The sequence below is a fragment of the Chinchilla lanigera genome, unplaced genomic scaffold (assembly GCF_000276665.1).
Source record: "Chinchilla lanigera isolate Chin_1 unplaced genomic scaffold, ChiLan1.0 scaffold00124, whole genome shotgun sequence".
Classification (NCBI taxonomy): Eukaryota; Metazoa; Chordata; class Mammalia; order Rodentia; family Chinchillidae; genus Chinchilla; species Chinchilla lanigera.
Genome location: NW_004955525.1, coordinates 436,571 through 462,816, shown reverse-complemented (window position 1 = coordinate 462,816; position 26,246 = coordinate 436,571). Strand labels below are relative to the sequence as shown.

The 26,246-nt window shown below is 35.5% G+C and overlaps 1 protein-coding gene across 2 annotated transcripts in view; it reads left to right on the top strand.

The window, feature by feature from the left end:
- Chm (choroideremia (Rab escort protein 1)) overlaps nt 1-26,246 on the top strand; it is a 204,538-nt gene that overhangs the window by 101,114 nt on the left and 77,178 nt on the right. For both annotated transcript variants that reach the window (XR_001231961.1, XM_005409721.2), the window contains exons 6-8: nt 2,561-2,677; nt 3,349-3,469; nt 4,180-4,405. Coding sequence is in view for 1 of the 2 variants with exons in the window: in XM_005409721.2 (XP_005409778.1) it covers nt 2,561-2,677; nt 3,349-3,469; nt 4,180-4,405 (464 nt within the window). In the remaining variant the exon portion in view is untranslated. The remainder of the gene's footprint in view (nt 1-2,560; nt 2,678-3,348; nt 3,470-4,179; nt 4,406-26,246) is intronic.

Genomic DNA, 26,246 nt, shown 5'->3' with positions numbered 1-26,246 from the left:
TACTGTAGAACATTAACTTCTAATTGATTGAAATTAGTAGCCTGGGCTATAAATCCTAGATCGTAACAGGGTTCAAGCCCAGGAGTTTGAGGACGGTTGAAATGTATGTCTTTTCAAGGACTATGTCTTAACTGGCGGAATTACTATGAATAATTAAATTATTTATTTGTGTAAGAAAATGAAAGGCAGTTATAGGAATAAAGCATTGGATTAGATAGCTGAGACGATTGAGGAGACTTTGAAGGAGATTTTCGGATGTTTTCACAGATGTACATGGTTAGTGCTACTGGTTCTCTGGGTGTAAGAAAAAGAAAAGTGTCCAGAGAGAGTTGACTAAGCTGTCGTACTTTGTCCTATGCAGTTTCTTGGGTTTATCCATATAAAAAAATAAGAAAAACTACTTACTGTGCTCATTTTACAAAAGTAGAAGTATGTAAAGAATGTATAACCATAATGATACAGGAGGTTTATTTTTATTTCTTTAAATGTTAGTCACTTAATGCTGATTCAATCCGTTCCTGCTGTATTGAGAATAGTATATTCAATTTTATGGGTTAATCACTTACTCCCTGGAAGTTTTATCTGTTCTAATAGTTGAAGGTTTTACATAAAAGTTTAAGATGATCACCATTTACCTTATTTTAAGCCCAATCTCTTTCCTAAAGTCCCCTGACATCTCTGTAGTGGTTGATGTTTCAACAAGTACTCCATGTCAAAGTCATCCTGGTGTAATTAATGAGTAGGAGTTTATGGTATATAAAACATATCTATGTATATAGCCTTTTTGTGTGTGTGTGGAACTGGGATTGAACCCAGGGCTTTTATACTGAGCTATATTTCCAGCCATTTTACTGTATTTCATTAATTATTATTGTTATTGTTATTATTATAATTATTTTGAAACAAGGATTCACTAAGTTGTCAAACCTGGGCTTGGGCCTTTGATTTTCTTGCTTCAGCCTCCAAAAATGCTGGTATTACAGACATACACCACCATGCCCAGCATATATAGCCTTTTAAATGACACCTCAGCATAAGCTAGTTAATTCAAATCTATATAGTGTTACACTGTTCAGACTAAAATTTTTTAATTTAAAAGATTAAATTAGTACAATAAAAACTCATTTTTAAGTTAGTCTGTTCTTTAAGTAATTATAGAGACACCATGCAAAGTGAAGCAAAACTTGTTAGTGATTATAGATAGTTCCCATTCTTTAATCAAATTGTAGTTTTCCTTAGCCTGTCATCACTGTGAAATTGCCATGGTAGATCAAAAAGAGAGTGGTGAAAAAGGCTTTTATGTTTAAATATACATTTGTTAATTCTGCGCTTCAATATTTTTGAAATTATTGTAGCTATTGAGGGATACTTAAATCTTGAATGTTTTTGTACAAATAAGGTTTTCTTATGTACCTTTTATTTTACAATTAAAAATTGGCAATATCTTCTTATAAAAATAGGCTATATCAGTTTTGTAGTATGTTAGGAATACGGTAATGAAGTAACATGCCATATGTACTTAGGGTGTTCAGATTCATTTACGAATACATTGCCTATTTATTTCTGCACAATGATGAACTAAAATAACTTGCAAAGTATCACTTAACTGACACTGATTGAAAGTCTTTACTGTTTTCTTAGGTGCTCAGGCTTTTTTTAGATTTGGTTTTTGAGATTCTCTTTCTCTTTTTATAGTAAAGCAAGTTTTATTTTTCTGTTTATTATTCATGTGGCATTTACATTTTAACATTTATTTATGCACAGTACATAAATGTGTGTTGATTTTAGAAAATAGACAAGTCTATTGCATTTAATATGGGTAAATTTAAAATAAGCTATATCATACTGTTTAAATTATTGTTTTTATCTTTCTGATAGTTATGAGAAATATTGGAAGATTAATCAATTCCCTGTATACATGCTGACACTAACAATCCTCATTTCTTAAGAAAAAAATACCTCACATAAATCTAGACATCTAGGATTACCAAAGAACCTTATAATTTCACTCAGGGGAAATACACCACATACCTTTTTTTTGGTGTAGTGTGTTAGTCTACTGGTTGGTTGCCCTTTCAGCCACCTGGCTTTCTATTGGTCTGTAGTCCTACATTCGAAACTCTGAGCTCCTGGTGTATTCTGTCATTGAGTTTTTTAAAAAAGAAGTATATAAAATTGTAATACAGTGCATGTGGTGATATGAGGAGCCACTTTATAATTTAACATATTACAGGAGAGACACAGTAACATTGCTTCAGAGAAATGAATATTCATATTTATTGGGACAAGGGTAGAAGGGGCTTGTATCAGGTTAGGTCAGAATAATTTCATTACTATTCTGGCCAAAATAGTTATGAAAAAGACTTGTATGTTATAGAGGTTTATGGATTTTGAATTTCAGATAGTGTAACGTGAGCCTATAATAAATTGTATTTTATATAATAATATTTATAGGCATAGTGCTTTTCATGATTAATTTTAAAATCTAACAAGCATGTGTATTTGTGTTCATTTTTCCATTATTTTGCCTTTTGTCCTCTAAAATATTTTCTTTTTACAGCTGCTGTATTCTCGGGGTTTGCTGATTGATCTTCTAATCAAATCTAATGTTAGTCGATATGCAGAATTCAAAAATATTACCAGGATTCTGTCATTTCGAGAAGGAATAGTGGAACAGGTACTGTGCTGATTGGGTATTATAAATGGGAATGAGTTTAAGTTTTTATGGTTCATTGTGAAAGGATAAATAAGATTGTTATTTTTCTAGTAAGGGAGTTAATTTCAATCTTGCATAGTGGTTTACAAATTTAAATGATAAGATTCAATTGATAAAAATTCCTAACAGTAATATTTTCAATGAATTACAGTAATACCTTGGTTCAGGAAAACTTCTGCTTGTGAACAATTCAGTTCACAAACAGAGCACTGGGCAGAATTTTCTTTCTGTTCTTGAACTTACATTAGGTGAAAAAATGATGCTGGCTATCTTCCCTGCATGAACACCAATGCAACCATCTTGCCGAGAATCATGGAATGGTTTAAATTCATGAACCGAGGTACCACTGTATTTGGCTGCACTGGTAGATTTGAACTGTAATTAATTCTCTGTTAAGGGTGATACGCCCTTAGCCGTTTAATGGTATGAAGAACAACTTGGGAGAATTAAGAATGCTCACAATAAGCTTTGATGTTAACAGAGATGACATTAGAAATGATGGAAGGTAACATTAAACAGCTAGACTAGAAAGGAAATAATAATCCTATTAAACATGAAGGGGAAAATGTAATTTGAAATACATGTGTCATTAGGAAACAGTTCTTTTTTAACTGAAAATCATAATTTTTTAGGTTCCTTGTTCCAGAGCAGATGTCTTTAATAACAAACAACTCACTGTGGTAGAAAAACGAATGCTAATGAAATTTCTTACATTTTGTATGGAATATGAGGAGCATCCTGAAGAATATAAAGGTACTGATGTTCATTAACATGCATTCTCCAATGATTTAAGCTTTTATGTCCTTGTTGTGATTTAGTGAGTTACTTATTATTGTTTTGAAAATGCATCATGTTTTTTGTCATGGAATTATTATTTTCTATCAGTTCTTGTTCATATTATTTTTGTTCTTGACTTAAAAGAGTAGTTTATAGGGATCCCTTATGTTTGGATGTGTGATAATGTGGTAGTGTAACAAATTCCAGTCGCCACACAAAAATTATTTTAGTTGTTTTTAAGTCAGTTTATCATTGTAAATTTTAGTAAGGAGTGTTCATTTAACAATAGTAAAATATGCAGTCATTTTCATCAATAGAGTTCCATTTTGTCATATTTAATATTTTCAATTGTGATTATCAACATTATTTTGAAGTTTATCAAAAAGATTTTGAAATTATTGCCAATTTCATTGAATTACTGTTATTTAATGATTTTTTTTCTACATTTGTTAAACACTAAGCAATGATTCATTATTTGAAGGTTAAAATTATGCCATCAGCCCAATTAGAATAGTGAATTTATTCCTTTTTTCCCCCTTAGGATCATCAGTCACTGTTCAAAATGTAATAATAATTATACCACGTATGTCCTTTGGGGAATCTGTTAAATAGACTTGATTAAATTTGTGTGTGTTGGTTTGAAATGCTTTAGTTCTGATTTTAATCATTTTTTCTTCTTTTCATAGCCTATGAGAATGTTACATTTTCTGAATTTTTAAAAACTCAAAAACTAACCCCCAACCTCCAGTATTTTGTATTGCATTCGATTGCAATGACATCAGAAACAACCAGCAGTACCATAGATGGTCTCAAAGCTACCAAAAACTTTCTTCACTGTCTTGGGCGATATGGAAACACTCCATTTTTGTTTCCCCTATATGGTCAAGGAGAACTCCCGCAGTGTTTCTGTAGGTAAGTTTCACGTTGGTATTCTGGTCTCTTTGAAAGATAAAACAAGAATGATGTGAACATTACAACAAAAACATAAAGATTTATTCAGGATGTAGTATTTGCAAACATACATCTTGTTCTCTCTATTATCTGTTAACTTGCTTACCTATTAATCTAAGGGATCTATTCAGTTTGACCTGTTTTTGAGCTTTATAAAAATATCATGAATTCCTTTTTTATCTATATTATGCTATAAATCATCATCTTTATGTGTAATTAAGTTTATTGATACAGTGTTTCATTGAGAATATTTCACAATTCTTTCCCAATTTTTTTGTCAGAGAACATAGGATCTTTCTAGATTTTTGCTGTCAGCATCTTTCCTTATGTTTCAGAATATATGTATTCAAGAGTTTCTCTAGAATATAGAACTAGGAAGGGAATATTTTAATCCTGGAATATATGAATATTTAATATTTTACACCATAGTGCCCAGTTGTTTCTCTAGACATTTATACCAGTTACATCCTACTAACAGTGTAAAAGCATTTCCATAGCTCTAGATGTTTTAGTATTTTCATGACCACCTGTGATGTTGAGCCTCTTTTTGGTATGTTTATGGACCATGGTTTAGAACGGTGGTTGTTGAACCTGTGGCACACATGCTGCAGCGGGCTGTTGGTGTAACTGAAACCTCTAAAGAGTTTGTCATCACTGGTTTGAGACATATTTTTCATGTCCTTTGTGCATTTTACTATTGGATTATTGTCTGTCCTTATTGATTTACAGTAGTTTTAAAATGTATTCTAAATGCTAATCTTTTTTTAGTTTTATATATTGAATGTACTTTCTCTTGTTGTATTTATGTATTTATGGTATATATATGGTACTTTTCTCTTGTTGTATTTATGGAGGTCATTAAAATTAACCTGGTGAAATATAGCAAGCTTTGCTTTTATCCTCAGCTTTTTTAGTGAGGTAGGATGCATAGTAGTTAAAAAACTGGAAAATGGAGGCAGACTAGTAGGACTGAAGGCTTCTTCATTTTTTAGTCATGAAGCCTTGGATAAATTATAAAGTCAGTTGTGTTTTACAGGAATCAAATTTGGGCTTTTAACAAAATTTTCTCTATTTTATAGCTTTGTATCATAGTTTATTAATTTCTGCTCTGTTGTCCCCTTTGTTTTGAATTTTAGGGCAGTTATTTGACTTATCTTTCCCTTCCTTTTCCTTGCCTATTCTTAGACTGAAACTCAGAGTTTAGTATAGTTGACCATTGAACAGTTATAGTTGCTGTATCTCCCCTCCCCCATGAAGTTGGAAAATTCTGTTTATAGCTTTAGATTGCTCCTAAACTTTCCTAGTACCCTGTGGATGACCTAAAACCTTATTACTGTAAACAGGCAAGTAATACATATTTTATAAATTGTATTATATACAGTGAAACATCTTTAAGAAATGTGAAACATCATTCTTTGCTACAATATAAAATTAATTGGAAAGATGAACAACTGAGGAGCACATAATTAGTATCACTGAATGTTTTTAAGTAGATACTTATAACTACTGAATTCATATTAGCAATAGGAGGTGGCTATGAACTTACTACAGTAGTATAATAGATGCTACAACTAATTTTATGCAGTTATGATACATTTGCTTACATTGCTCTCCCCTTTGGGACCATTTTTGGGTTTTGGTCATAAAAGTTTGTCAAGTTTTAACTTTTTATGATACAGATTTCTAAATCTACAATATAGATTTATATAAATTTTATGGTAGTGAAAATTATCTACATGGAATTTTTGTACTGACATACTTTTTCTTAATTTCTTAAATAATTTTATGCTTTATGGTTCATCTGACTTTTTTCAAATTTTCACAAATCTTATAAAAAAATCTACACGGAGGACTCATCCAATTCAAACCCATATTGTTCAAGAGTCAACTGTATTCATCTACTTTATTTTCCAGTTAAACATTTAAGATCACGAAGTTCATTCTGTACTTCTATGTCTTGGTACATATCTTATGTATTATTTAACATTTATTCTAATTGTTTTAATTTATATGCAGGTTCTTCAGTGACCTGTAAATTATTATGAAATTAACAATAACCAGCTTAGTTCATTCATCTTTCCTTAGCATTACATTTAATTGCATTATGTCTAAAAACATATGTTTAGACTACTAATTCTTTGAACATTGTTGATGTTTACTTTATTGCCTAGTATATAAATTTTATAAGTTTTCCAAATGTCTTAGAGAGTATTTTTATCTAATTGAGAGAAATGTATCTTGAAATGTCATAATAATGCTGGATTTGTTATTTTCTCCTTATAATTTTATGGATGTTTGTATTTATTTTGAGGTAGTTTATTACATTCATAAAAATTTAGTTGTTTAATTTTACCAATGAATTTAATGTTTTACATTATCTGATGACTTTCTCCATCTTATATTTTTTATCTTTATGCCTACTTTACCTGATGTTTAAATAGATATTCCACCTTTTTTTAGTACTTGCCTGTTATATTATTTTCCATCCTTTTAGTTTTCCACTTTTCTACATCTATGTGTAGCACACACTTTCATATGTTTAATCTCATCTAACGATCTCTATCTTTAATGGAGCAGGATAAATCCAGTTAACAGGACTATGTTTCTTTTTTTCTGAAGTATATAATTTTCAAAGATCGTATAGTTCATATGTGTCAGTACTAAATTCTTCCAGCTTGTGTATGTCTGAAAATAACTGTTTTCTTTTTTCTTTCCTTCCTTCTTGAGTGAAATTTTACTAGGAATATAATTTCAGGCTAACAGTTCTTTTTAGCATTTTAAAATTATATTCTATTATCATTTATGTTTCTTTTTTTGCTGAAATTTGATGTCAGCCTATGTTATCATTTCTTTGTAAGTAATATCTGCTTTCTCAGGCTATTTTTCAAATAGTTTGTTTTTGGTGTTGGGCATTTTTCTGTCACGGTGTGCAATCATAGTTTTATGGAGAATAAAATAATACTTAGAGATGAGGCTTAATTCAATTGCTGACCAGGCCAGAGGGGCTATCTCAGCTGAAAGCAACCAGCATTAGTGACCCTCCTAGGAGTAGCATTGAATTAGAGAACTCTGGTTTTATTTAAAATATCAGTTTTAGTGAAAATAAGGGAAGAAAAGCAGTTTAAGCCAGGAATTGTCTCAAGGCTAGGCAGCTTTCTTGGGGAAAGGGGAAGGACAATGGCCAGAAGGAACATACCTCTCTAAGCTAAACTTGTTATTGGTTAATCATTCATTGTTTAACTCCTCACAGAACCTGCATGCTTTTGTTCTGCAGTTTAACTGTTCACTCTTTATAGAGTCTTTGTGCTTTTGTATAACAATTTAACCATTCATTCCTCACAGAACCTGTGTGCTTTTGTTGTGCAGTTCAACCATTCACTCCTTAGCCTTGTCCCCCCATTTCCCTTTTTTTTTTTTTTTGTAAATTTTGCAGTTTTAGGGATCAGAAGGAAGAGAGGAATATAGAGTAGATGGGTGTTGGGCTCAATGCAGGAAGGTCATTCCAGTCTCCATGTAAACCCTCTGCTGGGACAGCATACAAGGCCCTTGAGGACTCTAAGTAGAAATATCAAAAAAGCTACTTTTAATAGTAATAAGAATCCAAATGTGAAGATTAATGCCACAAAACTCATATTGGGGGTTGAGCCAGTAGGCTATATCATTAAGATAATGTAAAGTGATACTGTGAGTTTCCATTTGTAATTTATGAAGTTGGGCCTGTAGTTGGCACTAGAGATTAGTAATCTCCATGTTGTAATCTGTGTGAAAAGTACCATGAAACATGGGTTGGACTTTCTCCTTAGACTCTGAATGGTTAAGTAGGATAAGTGTGATACACATAAAATGGTAAGTAGTGTCACCACTAAGACAACGGCATGTCCAAGGGGCTTGTTGGTACTCACCAGGGCAGCCGGCTGCTGCCTCATAGGCATCAAGTCTTTGTAGAATTGCTTTATCAACATAAGTTTGACTCTAATTCTGAGGTAACATTTTAGCAATAGCTATCATTGTTTGAACAATTTCAATAAAATAAGCTAAGGTAACCATACCAGTGGCTGCTATAGCTGCCACATAATGGCTGTAATTAGAGTGCCCAGAAGATGTTTTTGTCTGCTATTTTCAAGGGCTGAGATAAGGCTAAATTTCCCATCCATTCTGTCATAAGATTGGTGGGGAGCCAAACTTTGGCTCATTGTCTCAGTATAATATATAAATAATGTTTAATTGAGAATTATTAAAAATTATTTATGTACCATTTGAGCTGAAAAGGAATATAATAACTACCATCAGTGACTTTATATAAATGAGATACTTTTGTCAGAAATACCATGTGAGATAACAGGTGCCAGCCACTGGAATAGCTAGAGTGGCTGGAGTGCCTCCTACAATGCCTTAAGAGGCAGAGAGGTGATGGTTAGGTTGAATCTGTATATGAAATGCCATAGAACAATGAGGTGGTTGTAGATTTCCCCATGTAACTGTGAAACACAGGTCGGATAAAAACTTGAGGCCAATAGTCCAGGTCACTTACTTGAGGTATATATGTCAGAAACTCAGAAAGATAAGGAGCCTTTTCACCTTTATAATTTCGGAGTTATAAATAATTTATACGATCATTGCAAGAAACAGATTTTCAGAAGTAGGAAATTCTTGTGCTTTGCAGCATCTGCTCAGTTTTTGTGGTGGGTTGCTTTTCTCTATTGCTGTGAAACCTGAATTACAATTTAAAAAATTTAAAATCTTATTAAATTTAAAGTCTTTCTACCATATTCCCCATTTTTTGTTGTAATAATTGGGTTTTGTAGAGCCCATTGGTTTGCTCTACCATAGCCTGTCTCGTGGGGTTGTCAGGGATACCAGATACCAGTGATATGTTTAACATGCCAGAAAGGAAGGAATGTTTGTAGGGAATTGGAAGTATAGGTAGGACCATTATCTGTTTTAATTTATGATGGTAATATCATTACAGAAAAACATGAGAGTAAATGATGTTTAACATGTTTTATGTGTAAGATTTTGTAAATGTGTGAACCTATGGAAGAAGTTCTCATCGTTTCCTTTATGAATAAAAGCATTTTCAAAAACTTGTAGAGTCTCCATCAGGTAAAGCCAGATGTTTGAGCCTAAAAGTTTATCATTATAAATAATTTTATCCTAGAAGTCACTAGTGTAATGAGATCTTTTGTGTCTTTGAAAACCTGTATACTTGGGAAACATAAATATACTTAATGTACCATGAAGTCAGCAATAATGAGTGTCACAAATCAGGTTGGAACTGCCTGAGGCAGCTTTGTCATGCTTTTTTTTTATCATTGACAAGTCTAGGTGTTTCTGCTAGTCCTTTAGAAGAGCTCATGTTCAGTATTAATTTCAGAAATGAGATTTATAGTCTTTGTCTGAAAGTTTCAGGTAAATTGGAAAGGAGTTGGATCCTGAGATAGAGTGATGGATGAGAGTCACAGCTGTAGCCCTCTAATTTTCCTTGAGCAACAAGGAGATTTTAGAAGGAATACTTTGGCTAAATCTAACTAAGAAGAGTAAAGCTTAAAATAACTAAACATTCATATTTTTATTAATTGAATCCTCCACAAACCTTTTCTTGACATACTTGATGCTTCTAATTTTTTATTATTTTTATTTTTTTAACTTTACCATACAAAACCCTCTCACATTACAAATATATCTCAATACCTATAGCTTTCTCCATATTTTGTTCTCTATTTTACTAACTATAATCTTTCTGTAACAAATCTAGTTGCTACTACTTGGATTTTAAAATGCAGTTTTGCTTCTCTTTTTTTTTTCTTTCTTTGATTGCTTCTCTGATTGTTACATTTTTAAATGTAATTGACTGCCAGCAGACTTTCTTATAAACCTTGAATGGGAAAATTATCTTAGTAAGAGCTGAAAACAGCAAGATGAACAAATTAACCCTGTAGTTGTACTCTTAATGCACAAGAAATGTTCTAAGCATTAATTGAACAAAAAGGCCAACTCAAATTATAAGCCAAAATACATTTTATCAGTTTGCTAAGATTTGTAACAATAGAATTATGTTGTGACTATGGGTTGACTCCTACTCCAGAACATGAACATTTTATGATTGACTTCCTGTTTTTGTCAAGGTGTTGAAGAGTTTTGTTTTCTTCCCAATTCTTGAAATAGGTTTCCCATCATTGTCAAATTTGGGGTGGCACTAAATGGCCCAGTGATATTTTTTTTTTATTTGTATATTTAGGACATTCTTTTGCTTGGGTCTTTTTACCCTGTTTGTTATTTTTACATAGTTTTTGAAGATGCTTTTCCCTGCCACAAGTATAACAGTTTTGTGGTGCAAGGCAGCAGCACATACCTGGGCTTTGTGAATCTTAATGGTGGGATGAGTGGTTTGAGGAAAAGTCTGGGGATTTCTCTGGGATTCATTCTGGGGAACCGCAAAAGTACCTTCTCCCACAAACATATAAATTCCAAAAGGAACTCCTGCATTTCAGTTTTTGAGGGGCTGAGCAGTGGCAGCTTCCTAGTATTCTTGAAGCCATACATTAAACTAAGCAGTGGTAAGCACTATTTTCATGAAGACCGTCCAGTCCCATGGTGTCATCTCATAATTATGTCCTATTGCCTCTACAATTTCCTTCGTAAATGGGCTCTGTAGGCTGTTATCACAAATACTCTGTATAAACTCTTTAAGTACAAAATAAAGCAAATGTTCATGTCAGGGTCCCTGATTTCCCCCAGAGACAGGGTACGTATATATTTTTCCATTTTTTTCCATAGCTTCTTTAAAAAATATTTTTTATAGAGGACTCACAGCCTGAAGTGAGCAAAAGTTTATCCGGAGGTGGAGGAGGTAGAAAAGGGGCTTTTAAAGGAGCTGAGGGAGGACAAGGCAGCTGTTTAAATGGAAGCTTCTTTATTTGAGTAAATTGAATATTGACCCTGTCAAGATCCCAAGTAGCAAGGAGTGCAACTTTTATGGGACCTAAAGATTGTCTTAATTTTTTTATTTTAAAGATAAAAGAATGAAAACACATTAACAAACAGATATAAACAAAGCAACACCCAAACAGTAGAAGCAATACAGAATTTCAGACAAGGTGATAGGAAATTAATAATGGTTGCTGTATCATATATTGTTATCTTCAAATTGGTACTCAGTTAAACAAATGTAGGCATGTAAGATTGATCAAGGAAACATTAACTGTTCCTTTCAATAAAGCAATAGAAGTCAGTAGTAAAACTCTCTCAGCTATATTGTGTGTGTGCGCATGTGCATGTGCGCGCGTGCGTGTGTGTGCGTGTGTGTGTGTGTGTGTGTATTTCCATTCATTCTTGTTCTCATTTCCCTCATCCTAGTTGTTCCTTCCCTTTGAGCAGTGTCTTTCCCTTTCAGAGTACCTATTATAGCTTTCAGATTTTATTTACTCTTTCAGATTCTTATGCTAGTGAGACAATACAATATTTACACATGTGGGTCTGATTTATTTCACTTATGAGTGCAGTGTCTAGTTGCATCCATTTACCTATGAAAGCCTCAAGTTTTTCTTTCTTTATAGGTTAGTAATATTCCTTATATAAAAATGCCACATTTTTTTAATCCATTCTTCAGTTAATGGGCATTTGGGTTGCTTCCATGATTTAGCTATTACAGATTATGCTGCTGTCAACATGGGTGCACATATATTGTTGTGGTATGATGTTTTTAGTTCTTCTGGAAAAATACCCAAACGGGAAGTAGCTGGGTTGAATGGGATCTCTAGTCCTAGTTTACTGAGGAATTGCTAGACTGATCTCCACAGTGGTTGCACCAGTCTACACTCCCAGCAACAGTGGAGAAGGGTTACTTTTTCCCTACAGCCTCACCAGCATTTGTTATTGGTTGGTTTCTTGATGATAGGTATTTTCTCTGGGGTAAGATGGAAATCAGTGTTGTTTTACTTTGCATTTCTCGAATGACTAATGACTTTGAACATTTTTTCATGTATTTATTTGCCATTTATATTTCTTTATTGAAAAGTGTGTATTCATCTCAGATGCCCATTTTTGGATTGGGTCTTTGAATTTGGGAGACCTGATTTTTTTTCCATTCTTTATATGTTCTAGATAGAAGTCCTTTATCTGAGGGACAGTCAGTTAAAACTTTTTCCCAATTTGTGGGTTTTCTTTTTACTCTGCTTTGATTTCTTTAGATGTGCAAAAACTTTTCAATAAGATGAGATCCCAGCTGTTGATTGTTTGCAGTATTTCCCATGCAGTTTGGTTTTTGTGCATGAAATCTCTGCCTACCCCTATTCTTCAAGATTTTTACCCACTTGCTCTTCCAGTAGATTTAGTGTTTCTGTTTTAATATTTAAATCTTTGACCCATGTTGATTTGAGTTTGGTGTATGGTGATAGACATGAGTGTAGATTCAATCTTTGGCATGTGGTAAGCCAGTTTTTCCAGTACAATTTATTAAAGAGGCTATCTTTCTTCCAGTGAACTCTTTTGGCCCTTTTGTCAAAAATAAGTTGGCTGAGTGTGTTTGTGGTTCTGGCTGCACCTTCCAGTCTGCTCCATTGATCCACAGGTCTGTTTTCTTGCCAGTACCATGCTGATTTTATCACAGTGGCCTTCTAATATAATTTTAGGTCAGGGATTGTGATGCTAGCTGACTTGCCTTTGTTGGCCAGGGTTGCTTTTGCTATTCTGGGTCTCTTCTGGTTCCAGATGAATTTTAGGAATGCTTTCTCTAGATCTGTGAGGTATACTAGTGTTATTTTAATTGGGATTGAATTAAGTCTATATACATCTATTTTGGGAATATGGCCATTTTCAAAATGTTGGTTCTTCTAATCCATGAGCAAGGAATATCTTTCCATTTTCTGCAATCTTCTTCAATCTCCTTTTTCAGAGTACTGTAGTTTTCACTGTAAAGACTTTTTACATCTTTTGTTAGATTGATTCTCAAGTATTTCAATTTTTTGGATGCTATGGTGAAAGACATGGTTTCCTTAATTTCTTTCTCAGTGTGTTTGTTGTTCGTGTATAGGAATGCTATCAATTGTTGAGTGTTGACTTTGTATCTAGTCATGCTACTGAATTTGTTTAACCATTTACTCCTCACAGAACCTACATGCATTTTCCCTACATGCATTAACTACTCATTCCTTGACCAGGTCCTCCACAGATGGATAATTTTGCAAGATATACAAGCAAGTATGGATTGCAATTATTTTCTCTTAAAGATTAAAAAACTTTGTTCCATAGTCTCTTGGCTTTTAATGTTTTACTGAAAAAAATGCTGATTTTCTGACAGGCTTGCCTTTAAGGTTATTTGCTGCTTTTCATTCATAGCTCTTAGTATATTTGTGCTGAATTTCTGGAATTTTACTATAGTGGGTTATGGAGAGGTACTTTTCTGATCATGGCTACTTGGCATTCCATAATGCCTTGTTAACATCAAAATTGAGTTTCTTCCCTAGATTTACAATTATACCTTTTAATTGCTCTTCCATTTTTCCTTTACACGTAAAATTCTTAGATTGTATTTATTTGGTTCTTTTTCATCTCGTTTCCATTATATCATATTTTTCTGCATCATTGAGTACATATAGTATATGATGTAGTATATCAGCCTCGTCTGCAAATTCTGACATGTTTTCCCCACACTGATCATGCTTCTATCCATACTTTCAATTGAATTTTTTCATCATGGATTTGTTTGATTTTTTTTCATCATTTTAAATTCTTTACCAAAATAGTCATTACTATCCTGTATTGTATTTCATTCAGTTAGCTTGCTGTTTGTCTTCAAGCTCACTAAACATTTTATTAACTATTTTATGTGTTTATTTGGATCCTTTTTAAGCTAGCTCATGAATTGTTTATTATTTTTCTAATTTGTTATCTTCAAAGAGCTTAAGGATTAGCATTTTTAGTTCATTGCTTATACCTTCCGGTAATTCAGTGCCACTGAGATCAGTTTTTGGGTAGTTGAGGGGTGTAGAAGGCATCTTGTTGCCTTGTTTTCTCCATTTTCTCTTGTTTTTGTCCTGAGGCTTGAAGATCACTTAGGGTAGAAAAACTGTGACTACTGTGGAGATCTCTTTAGTTTCTGTATGTGTTTCTTTGATGTGACCTTGACTTTTGTTATGTTTTAGTGTTTTATACTTCTTCAACCTGGTTAATGTAATAGAGTCAGTCCTGGTTACTGTGCTCCAAGAAGACAAAAACAGTGGTTATATCAACATCTACGGAGCCGTCCATATATTAGTCATATAACTTAAAACATTATTATGGCTTTATACTTTTTCAGTAACCCAGGAAAACAATGGATTAGTACTGATGACAAGTAGACTTGGATTTAGATGATGAGGGCTGCAGTAAGGAAGAAAAAAAATAGAAAAACAGTTCAAAAAAAAGGGAAGAAAAAAACAGAGATAATGGCAAATCCTGGTAGGAAAACAGATAGGCGTTTGGTAATATTATTTTTATATCTAAGATGAGACATAGGGTTTTATAGGTTATCTGTTGGGCCAGGGGAAAAGAGGAGAGGGAAGTATATAATTGGAAACCGGGGCAAGCTCAGAAACTTGCATTTTAATCTTCCTATAACCATTTTCTCCCTCTGGGCTATTGTCCTGTGGACAGTGAAGAATTAAATACACATGACAGGAGTGGAGAAGAAACTAGATGTGTTTTATCAGAAAAAAAAAAAAACCCTTGCTATTTGTGGGGGCTCCAAGGGAGGATGCCAAAGAAACATCAAAGTCTAGGGGCTTATATATATCCTTTGGCTTGTGAAAGGGGTAGAAGGGCCCACCATTGTGTGGTTTATCTAAGGGGACAGACATCTAGGGGATCACCTATCAGTGAGTCTGTTTACACCAACATTGGTAGCTTTAAAGTTGTTGAACATGAAGAAACCAATGTCAAGAGACATCAATACGTATGATCTAAATAATAAGGATATAAGAAACATTAGCAATGACCCCACCAGGGAAAGTAACTCAGATATCTAACTTTAGATCCCTGACCAGGATCAGCATGGTTCAGATGATTTTTGGTGGATCTTTGAAGCATGGTCAGTTAATTCTTGTGTTGCTTTTTTCACTATTACAGACTGGTTGGCACAAAAGCAACCTTTGTTTTTGAACAGACATAGTCTCTCCTTTCTGACTTATAGGAGACTATCTATAAGTCTGACTTTTTAAAGATATTTTTAATCTAATGTGAATTATTTATCTAAAAATAAATTTTATTCATTAGCCCATGAGTCCCTCAAATCTTAGCCATAAGAAGATTAAGGGTGCTGTGGTTTTAAAGGACATTTTTAGCTAAGGGATTGGAAGATTTTTGCTGAGCTTCTATAGTTGTTGCTGTGGTTTCTTAGCCTCAACAAATACAATGTTGAGAAGCTGCAGGTGTAGCTGGAGACCATTAGTGGGGGTCAATGTAGTAATTGGAGCTCCCTTTGTATATCTAGTTCATTATATTATTATTTTTGGTTGAGTCTTTAAGACCAAGTTAGAGTCCTGTATTAATGAAAATTAATCTCTCTCTGTCTCTCCCTCTCTCAGCTAATGTTCCTTGAAGGTCACTTTTGGGACTATGTACAGAGTCTCTTAGCTCCTTTGTCAGTGTCATGCAGCAGGATAAGTCTCTGTCTTCCTTATCATATGGCTTCCCTTGCACACAGGGGAGATGTTTTCTTCTTTGGTGACCCTCCTTTTAGCATGGCGTACTTTAGTTGACTCCTGTCTTCTGATGTCTATCTCCCTGCTCAGGAGGTTGGGTGACTCATTAAGGTCGTAGGGTCTTTTCCAGAGTTCCACTCCTGTCCCTGGTCCTTGTTAACCTTAGAGGGCCAGGACTAAAATATTGCCTATTTGCTTAGCCCAGTTACTTTTGAGCTTCAGTCTCTATGCCTCCTTTTTTGAACAACCAGGAGGCCAGTTATACTAGTATTGAAGTGGGAGAAGATAGCCATTTAACTGTCATAATCTTACCTGGATATCAAGTAGTTTGAAATATACAACATGACCAGAGAACTGCTATTTTTTCCAACCATGCTTGTCTTAAAATTCAAAATTTTGTAGAATGCTGATAACAATCATAAAATTTTACAGAGAAAAATTTGAAATCAAGAGTAAACATAACATTTTAGCATTATAGTATGCTGGAATTGTTATGTTAGAACCATTGGGGTTATTTTTATCTCTAAAAGTACATTTAAATTCTCATCTTAACATAAAATAATTTACCACAGAGATGAGTTTTATGTTGTTAGATGGAATATTTGCTCACTCTCCTTATTATAAAGCCAAGTTTGAGGCATTACCTCTTTACTCTTGGAAAAAAATCAATCTTTTAGAATCTCATCTTAAATTGTCCTCAACTTAATAAAATGATCCTTAAAGATAACATTTTGTGGACAGGCATTGCGCTACCCATAATTATTTAAGATGTAATCTAGTCTTTAAGGTCTCCCTTGTATAATTTTTTTTTTTTTTAATTTTGAGATAGGGTCTCGCTGTGAAGTTCAGGCTGGGCTTGAGCTCACTTTGTAGCCCAGGCTGGTCTCGAACCTCAACGATCCTCCTGCCTCAGCCTCCCGAGTGCTGGGATTACAGGCATGCACCACCATGCCCAGCTTCCTCCCTTGTATAATTTTGGAAAGAGAAAAGTTGGTATTTTGTTTAGGTCCCAAGGTCAGGCAATGTATGTCACTCACATACAGCCTACCACAAACTGAAGTTAGAATGCATCCTGTCTCACTTTTTGTCTAGAGTAGTCTAGGCATCTCTGTCAGTCACACAGATCTCAGTTCATATCCAGAGAGAATCCCTGTTCCTGGCATATAGCTATTGTAATCTTTCTCAATAGACCAGGAAAGCAGGATAAAGGAGTTATACACAACAGCTGGAGTTTTCCTCAAACATTTACCATAAAGTTCTTTATATCTAGTGGCCTGTGACATCTAAGGAACTCATAGAGAGTTTAAAAACTCTGGATATGTCACCTAGCTAGGAAAAATCACATACTGTCATAACACAACTGCATAATACTTTTAAAAACCACATACAACATTTTAGCATGGAAGTCACCAATGTAATGTTTTTCAGTTTTGTATCTCTGAAGGCCTGTACTCTTGGGGAGCAAAAATCCATTTAATATACTGTGAGGTTACCAATAATTGGCATCACGGTTATATAGAAATCTTTCTATATCTACACTTTGTTTTTACACTTACGCAGAATTTAGATTTCTTTAACACATTTATAGGGTATAACTATGCTGATAAGAATGAACACCTTTAGAGGTCTTACAAGTTTAAGGAAACAGTGCTGCTGACCACACATAGATTTCTTACCCAGTACACAAGTGTATCTCACAAAATAACAAAAGTTTGCTTAATCAAGGCCAGTAAATGTAAATCAAGTTTTAAATGGCAGTAACAAACTTAGAAGCCAAATTTTGATCATTTTATATGTCTCAGGTGCAGACATATATTGTATAAAAGAGAGCACCCTTGGTTACTTTGTATGAATTAAACTTCTGTGGTCTTAACTCTATAAACTGAACGTTAATACTTAGACTCACAGCATATCTTGTTTTTAGATATATAGGTTATGCCATAAACTAAGATAATATTTATTTCACCAATCATAAACTGATTACTGAAAATATCTTATAAACCAACATTTAATACTTAAAGCTCAGTCTTAGTAAGCAAATGTCTAACAGTGAAAAGTACAAGAAACTCTTAGTACAGTATTACATATAGACCTTAGGTTTTCTTTTCTTCTAGTTTTGTATGTTTAACCAAGGGCATCTTAATATCTTAAGAACACCTTATTGCTTTAGATATGGAGTGTTTAACCTTTTAACTATACCCAACTTAATATATTAGAATATATTGTGTAACACCTGTTGGGGTGTGCCACCAAAAGACTGGGGAAAAACAGAAAGCCTCCTGTTGGTGGAGAAAACTGAGTAAATTATTTCAGGAGTTGATTTTTCAGCCACAGAGGGCAAGCTTGTTCAGCAGTCAACCAAGCCCAACTTATTTACCTTAACACTTACTTTAGGTGATTCAAGAGAAACAATTATAAAAGTTTAAACTAGGTATTATTTTTAACCAAGCGATACATTTTTAAAATTATTGTATGTATACAGCAATAGGCCTTATACTTATAAAATGAACTTTTTATATTGTCCTGGTTGGCTAAGAGCCCTGATGGAAATGTGTGAACAAATGTAAGGCTTTTATTTGCAAGATCTATGTAAGCTTCAAGCCTAGTAGCCGTCATCCTGTAATGTCTTCCCATCCAAGTACTAACCAGGCCCGACCCTGCTTAGTTCCGAGATCAGACAAGATCGGGCGCGTTCAGGGTGGTATGGCCGTAGACATCCTGTAGTGTCTTAAGTGAGTTTGGCTATACCTCAAAACCTAGGCAATTGATTTTTCACAGAAGCTCTAATAGAGCCAGAAGTTTACAAGGGCAAAAATAAAGGGGAAAGCAAAACTGACATAAGCTCAAAAAGCTTATGGGAGCAGTTGTAGTTACCTTAACCCATTTAAATAGACAAACAAGAACTATAGACTACACACAATAATTACTTTTAAATCAGATTGTATTCTTATGTGTATTGGCCAAGTTGAACTATAATAATGGTACAGTTTTATATTTTAACTATAAATAGACTAGTCAGAAGTTTTCCTAGGGGTGATTAATTAGTGCTTTTTTTCAGTGAATCATAGCAGAGATCTCTTGTAATAAGTTAACACCAGTAAGAATTCAAAAGGAGACGAAAGAAAAAAATTTATGCCCTAAGAGCAAGGACTATTTAAAGAAGTTTGATGGTTTATCTTAATTTTAGGATAGATGTCACCACATTGCAGGCCCTTGAGAACCCTCTTTATTATAATTAATATAGCAGACCGCTCCTCTGACAGCTGTCCCTCTATATTAGAGTCACTACAGAAACTGCTCTTTTGACAGCTGTGCCCTTGTATTACAGATACAGGACTATGGTAAACTTCTTTTAATATAATATGTAGCCCTTGGGGAAACAACAAGAAAGCTCCTTCTGAGTCTCTGCATTATCCTTCTCTAAGAGAGGAGAGGAGGAAAGGCTGCCCCCTTTAAACTCCCTGTTGTTCTCTCTTCCTTGTCTCCCTCTGCATGACAGCAACGGAAGGACCTCTACTCCACGAGCATGTCAACATTAGTTGCACTGTGTGTCAGTGCGTTGTCCTGCGAGGGTGCACCCAGGGCCTGATCCACATGTGGATAGATGGGTTAGGATTGAGTAAATATTGAGGTCATTTAGGAGGGACAAAAGGCCCCCATAAGGATCTCTCTTAGCCCAAAATCTTACAGAGAGAGAAGGTAGTGCAGAATTGCTGTTGAGATCATTTAGGAGTGACAGAAAGCCCTCAAAAGTATGGCTTTTAGCCCAACATCTAGCAGAGAAAGAAGGTGGTGCCAAGTTGCTGTTGTTTAAGAAATAGCTGTCTCTATCTAGGAGTCTGAAGGAAGTGGTTGAGTGATTTCCAAAATTAGCCCCTCACCTTCTGAGCACTGCAGTTGATTCCTGAGTACAGTAGGGCAAGACTGTCTTCCAGCAGACTGGAAAGGTAAAATGTCCTGAGGGAGTCTCCCTTAACTTTGACGTTTCTCCTAACAAGCTTTCCTTGAGTAATCCAGAGATTACTTGCTGGGTATTGGCTCTATGAAAGTTAGGATGTGGGTCTGGATGTTGGGATCTTGCGGACTGGCAGAGCCCAGAATGTGGGCTAAGATCTTAACCTGTTCATAGCCCAGTAAATCTATCAAGACATCTGAAAAGGAGGTCTGTTATACTAGTAGGAAGACAAAAGCTCAAACCTGTAGCTCAACTCTTAATGGAGGCAAATGAAAGGACCCTGATGGAGAGTCGCAGGTCATCCAGGAAGCGGGACACCTGGAGAGCACCGAGAACGTTCTCAGCTTGCAGAGGATGCAGTGGGCAAGTAGAAGTTTTTCTGGTGGATACTCAGTCTGACTGTCAATGCAGCTCCCACCAAAGGACCTTTGTGCACTCTCTGGGGAGTAGCTGGAGCCAGACTCTCACAGTTGTCACCCCAGCTTTTACCAGTTCCACACACCCAGAGATCTGCCTCTGAAAAGGAGTCCAGGCCCTGCCTGGCTAACACTTCTACCATTCTTGGGGATCAGTGGAAGAATAACCAGGAGTCCGCTGCTCTGGTAGCTTTTACTTGGCTGGCAAAGTGCCCACTATTTCTTAGAATGTACAAAGGGTAGAGTATGTGTGTGATCTGGCCATTCTACCACACCTGCCTCTCTAGGGCAGCAGGTGCCACATTGGCTCTTTTCCTGTGGATGATATAGAATGATGTCAATGGAACAGCAGTGGGGAATGAATCAAGTGTAGTTCGTTAGAAAGAACAACAACAAAATAGTGCTTGCTAGTTGAAGATGTCTCCAAGGGTGGTGAGGAAGCACCTGAATCTAGGGCCTATATTGGAGCATTTGGTGTGTAAAAGGGGCAGAAGGACGTGCAAAAATGGAGGTATGTAGTTGCCACTGTTATTAAGCTTGTTGTCAGCAGATCAGTTCTCTGTTCTTTGTACTCCAATTACGCCTTTGTCCTTTGCACTCCAATTTCCAGGAGCTTGTCTCACCTTGTCTTAGATTACCCAGGCCCTTGCCCTAATCTGTCTGTCATCCTTCTATCCCTGGTCTCACTCCACACATAATTTTTCATGGAGGTTACCCTAGTAAGACCATGAAAGATACTATTTAAATTAAAGCACTAATTAATCCTCCTTATTTCACATATACTAACGTCTCATATATACATATCCAATTAAATGACAAAAGAAAAAAATGAGAAAAATATAACCGCACACCAAAGCATAAAAGTACAAAGTCATCTCTCCAGGGAGACTATGGAGCCTTCCTGTCATTCTTTCCGTAGGCAGCCATCTGTTAAGTTTTAGCCGAGCTCCTTGTGCACATGGCTCCCTGACTAGCTTGATGTTTTTGTCTGTCCGTGGTCAGATACCTTCAGTTTTTTTTTTGTTTTGATTTTTTTTTGAGACAGGGTTTTGCTACGTAACTCAGACTGGTCTTGAACTCAGCGTGTACCCCAGGCTGGCCTTGAACTCACAGTGATTGTCCTGCCTCAGATTCCCAAGTGCTGGTGTTATAATCACACCTCCATGCCCAACCTTTTCAGTTGTTTTGAAGTTGGTGTGGGTGGAGTGGTACTAGTCAACTACCCTGTCCTCCATTTGTCACTGAAAGGAGGAAGCCTGTTGGATCTCTAGTGGCTTTCATTCTGTGTCAATCCTCGTAGCTATTTTCATTAATTCCTCTGTGTAGCTCTCAGAAAGCATGGCACGCAATGCCCACTGCCTTGTTCCTCCTCTCTGTTACTCCTGCTCCAAACACTGTCCCTGCCCCTAATCGAATCCCCATCCAGTCTAGGAATTCAGTGGTGCCTGTAGTTCAACGAGAGAGGGCCATTCTGCTTGGACCTCAGCAGTGTCTGTGAGCCAGTGAGCAGGAGCTCATGTAAGATCCTAGTTGGGCAGTCTCTTGTGAGACTTGGAATGGATTATGCATGAGTGTTGAGTACTGTGGAGTTTGGAGGATGCGGCACCAGGTTGGATACCCTGTAGACACAGAGCTTGGCACCACTTGGCGTGATGCTGGGAGTGTGCCCACTCTAGCAATGCTCTACTGTCTCTTTCTTACGCCAAATCACGCTAGTTATGGCCACTGCATTCCTCTGCCTGTCTCCTGGTCCCTAACTAGAACCAAGCCCTTTTTTTCTTTTTCTCGCTATGGCTCCTTGGTTGTAATTCAGTCACTTCTCTCTGATTTTCTGAAGTAGGCCTTTCTTAGTGGCATAACTTCTGTGGTCTGTCTCCCGCAAGCATGACTGTAGCTCAGTTCCACTTGCCAGTGGAAAAAGAGCTAGGACAGGCGACACTGGAAACTGAGTGCTCAGCTGGAAGTAGATTGCAGCCACCTGACCTTTGCTGCTCATTAGACTTCTTTCCTCATCTGCTCCGCTTAGGACTGAGATTCTTTCCCTAGACAGTGTGTTCAGTAGAATTGAGCTCAAAGGAACACTGGGATTGAGAACTAAAACCCATTTTCCTCTAAACACCTGGATACTAGGTATCATTGAGTGGGCTTCTCCTAGTTACTTTCCCATGCCTAGGTTTTTCATTTGCCCCCATTTCTGAATATTTGCAGATCCTGGCAAATATATTCTGCGTGTCTTGTGAGTGATGCTAGCTTTAATTTGCTGTGATAGATCTCCAGGAGAGGTTTATTTTGACTGATTCTTCAGTCCAGTTAGAGGGCTCCCAGGCAGAAACAGCATGGTGGAGGAAAGCTGCTCACCCCATAGGAAGCACGAAGCAGAGAGAGAAGGGAGGTGCCAGGGAGAGAGATAGATATACCCTGCAAAGGAATTCCCCAGTGACACTTTTTCCAACCAGCCCCTACCTCCTAACAGCACATTTAGCGGAAAATTCATCAGTAGAACTATCCACTGATAAACCTAGTACAGCCATGATCCTGTCACCTTCCCCTAGAGCCCCAGCCCTGAATATATGAAGCTTCTGGGGGACATTTGAGATCAAAACATAATAGCGTACAATGTCAAGTATACTTTCAAGGAATGATATAATTAAATTTGTGTATAGTAAAACAACAAAGGTCGCTTTTCTATGTTTTAAGTGCTATGATTAAAGTTTAAGTGGTTCTTTGGGAATGAAGATAGTAACTGAATTTTTCCTGTGTTTCATATACATGAGTATATCTGTGATATATAGTAAAATTGCATTTTCTAGACCTAGCAAAATATTTTTAATAATGGATCTCTTGCATAATACTTTATAATTTGATATAAATACTGTACTGTTCATACCCTAAAGTACTAGCACTGCCACCATCTGTATATCATAGCCTACACTTTTTATCACCTGGTTATCAGAATTAGGTGTCACCTGCTCTGTGATTTCTAGCCACCATTCTCTATTCTGTTTTAATATAAGCCTCTTAAGCATTTCTCACAGCTTGTTACGGGGCATTCTCATCAAGGCTACTGTTATAAATGACATGCATGCATATTTATGTGAAGAATTCAAAGACATTTGTAAGTCACAACCTTGCGTTCTAAATAAATTCTGTGTAAGCAATATAACATTTAACTCGTAGAGATACCTTATGACTAGATGCCTTTGGAGGCTTTTATCATAAATAAGCAAATTTGTAGCAAAGATAACAAAACTTATTGTGGTATTTCTTTTCTGTTAATATGTTAAGATATATAAATTGTACCGTATTGAAAAAAAGTGTTCAAAATCTGTATATTTTTCTAGTCTCGCAAGCATTAGACTTTTCCTTAGTATGTATTAGTTGATTAATTTTTTTGGCATTCTGGCAGCAAATGTATACAATACATAGGTTTTTAAAATCTCACAATATGAAGCAGGGGTTATAGCTCAGTAGCACAAGCACCTGCCTGGCAAGCACAAGGTCCTGAGTTCGATTCTAGTACCAAAAAAAAAAAAAACCAAAACAAAACCTCACAATATATCTTCCAAACAGAAGTACTTTTTAAGCCTAGCCAGCCTAAGTGAGTGTTATTATCTCTGTAGTTGGTAACATAGAAGCCTTGAGAGCTTCAATAGCTTTTAATTCAGAATAGATTTTTTTGTACAGTGTTATATTGTCATAACCTGAGTAATAGAGAACTATTAGAAGAAGCAAACAGATTTTACATTTTTAAAGTAGACTTGTAATATTCATAGATTGTTATTTTTATAAAATGAATGGCATTTACCCTTTAGTTTACTAGGTAATTCTGTCATTTTTATGTGTGTCCTAGATTTAATCTTTTTTTTTTTTTTTTTTTGGCTTTAGTGGTAAAGATGAAAATGTTTCAGTTTTAGAATCTAATATAAAATTTTCAGATACAGGCATAAAGAAATTATCACCACCAAGCAGTTTTTACCAAGTGATCAAAGTAACATTTTCCTGTGTATTATATGTGGAAAATAGTTGTAATAATAATAATAATAATAATACATGAAGAAGACTTTATCATACCTCAAGAAATCATGGAACACTAATTTCAAACTTAAAGCTTATGAACAAAAGAATAAGACCAAAAGTCCAAAATCTATAAATACACATATGCACTTAGAAGTAGCCTTCTAAAGATTGTAAGATCAACATGGAGTGGAGAAGGGAATCTCCCATTTGATGCATTCAGTCAGTGATAACAGAAAAATCTATGTCCAAATGGGATGTATAGGTGCTGCTTTGATTTGGTCTTAACCATGAAGTTTTGCTTTTCAATATATAAGGTAAGATATAGTTGTGTCTTTTTTTTCCTGCTACTTGCAACCACCTTCCTCAGTCCAAAGTCCAGGATCAGAAAATTAATACAGTTTTCTGAATGTTTTATAGTTAGGTTTGGAGAAATCATAGTAGAAATCATCTTTCAGAACAAAGTAATATATTTTATTGTATAGTAACCAGTGTTTATTTCTCTAAAGGACATTTCAGAAACCTAAAGGACATGTTTTAGATCAGCTTATTAGAAAACCAAGGGGAATCTTTAAATTGGCCAAAGATTCTACTGTGGAAAATTTAAAGTTGATGTGTTCAATTGCATGTGAAGTGAGAAAGAGTAAAAGTAAGGGGGTTTTTCTGTGTCTGTCCCAATGTCCTTGCCTATCTTGTTGATCTTATTTCAGCTCAGTGTGTAGAGGTTTCAGTCTATAGTTGGCTGAATCCAAGGCAGGATGGAGTGGCACAGGAACATGGCAGAGGAGAACCGGTTCATGGTGTTCTAGGCCGAAGTCAGCAAAGCAGCAGTGCAACAGCAGTAAAGCTACTTTGCCTCTCTTCCTTTATATTCTGTCTAGGCTATAAGCCTATTGATTGGTGGCACCCACACCAAAAACTATGCTCATTCCAATCAATGAACTAATTTAGTACTACACACCCTTAATCCAACTAGCACATGCCCTACATCCAGCCTGCCCTAAAAATCCCCACCTCTGAGTACATTAGGCTTGTGGTGGGCCATCTGGATATAAACTGTAACACCTTTTAACAATAACATACTGAATATTTTCATATTTTTATATTTATTTTCTTTTTTATTAACATATGTTAGTGATACATAGTAATTACATTTCTTTTGGGGAATGACTACATGTACATATTTTATCTCAGACAGTTTTGAAGGCTTTTCCTGATGCTCTCTTCCTTTTCTACTCCCTTCCCCATGTCCCCTTTCCCATCTATAAGATGTCTACTTCTGTTTCCTATAATCTCAACTTTATTTTGCTGTTTAAATTATTTATATTTTGAGTTTCTCATATAAGCAAACTATGTTATATTTAACTGCTGGTGTCTTATTTATTTCATTTAACTTTATAGTCTCAAGATTTACTGTCCTACAAGTGACATAAATGTATCCTTTATGGCTGAGTAATATTCCATTATTTTCTTCATCCATTCATCTGCTGATGGATTTCTAAGATGTCTCCAAAATTTAGCTGTCATGCTGTAAGGATGGGTATACATGCATTACTATAATATCTTCAACTCTCTCAGGAAGATACCCAAAAGAATTTAGCTTGGTCAAATTTCTACTTTTGTTTTTAGTTTTAGAAATCTGCATATTGGGCTGGGGATTTAGCTCAGCGGCAAAGCACCTGCCTGGCAAGCGCAAGGTCGTGAGTTCGGTTCCCGGTACCGGAGAAAAACCAAAAAAA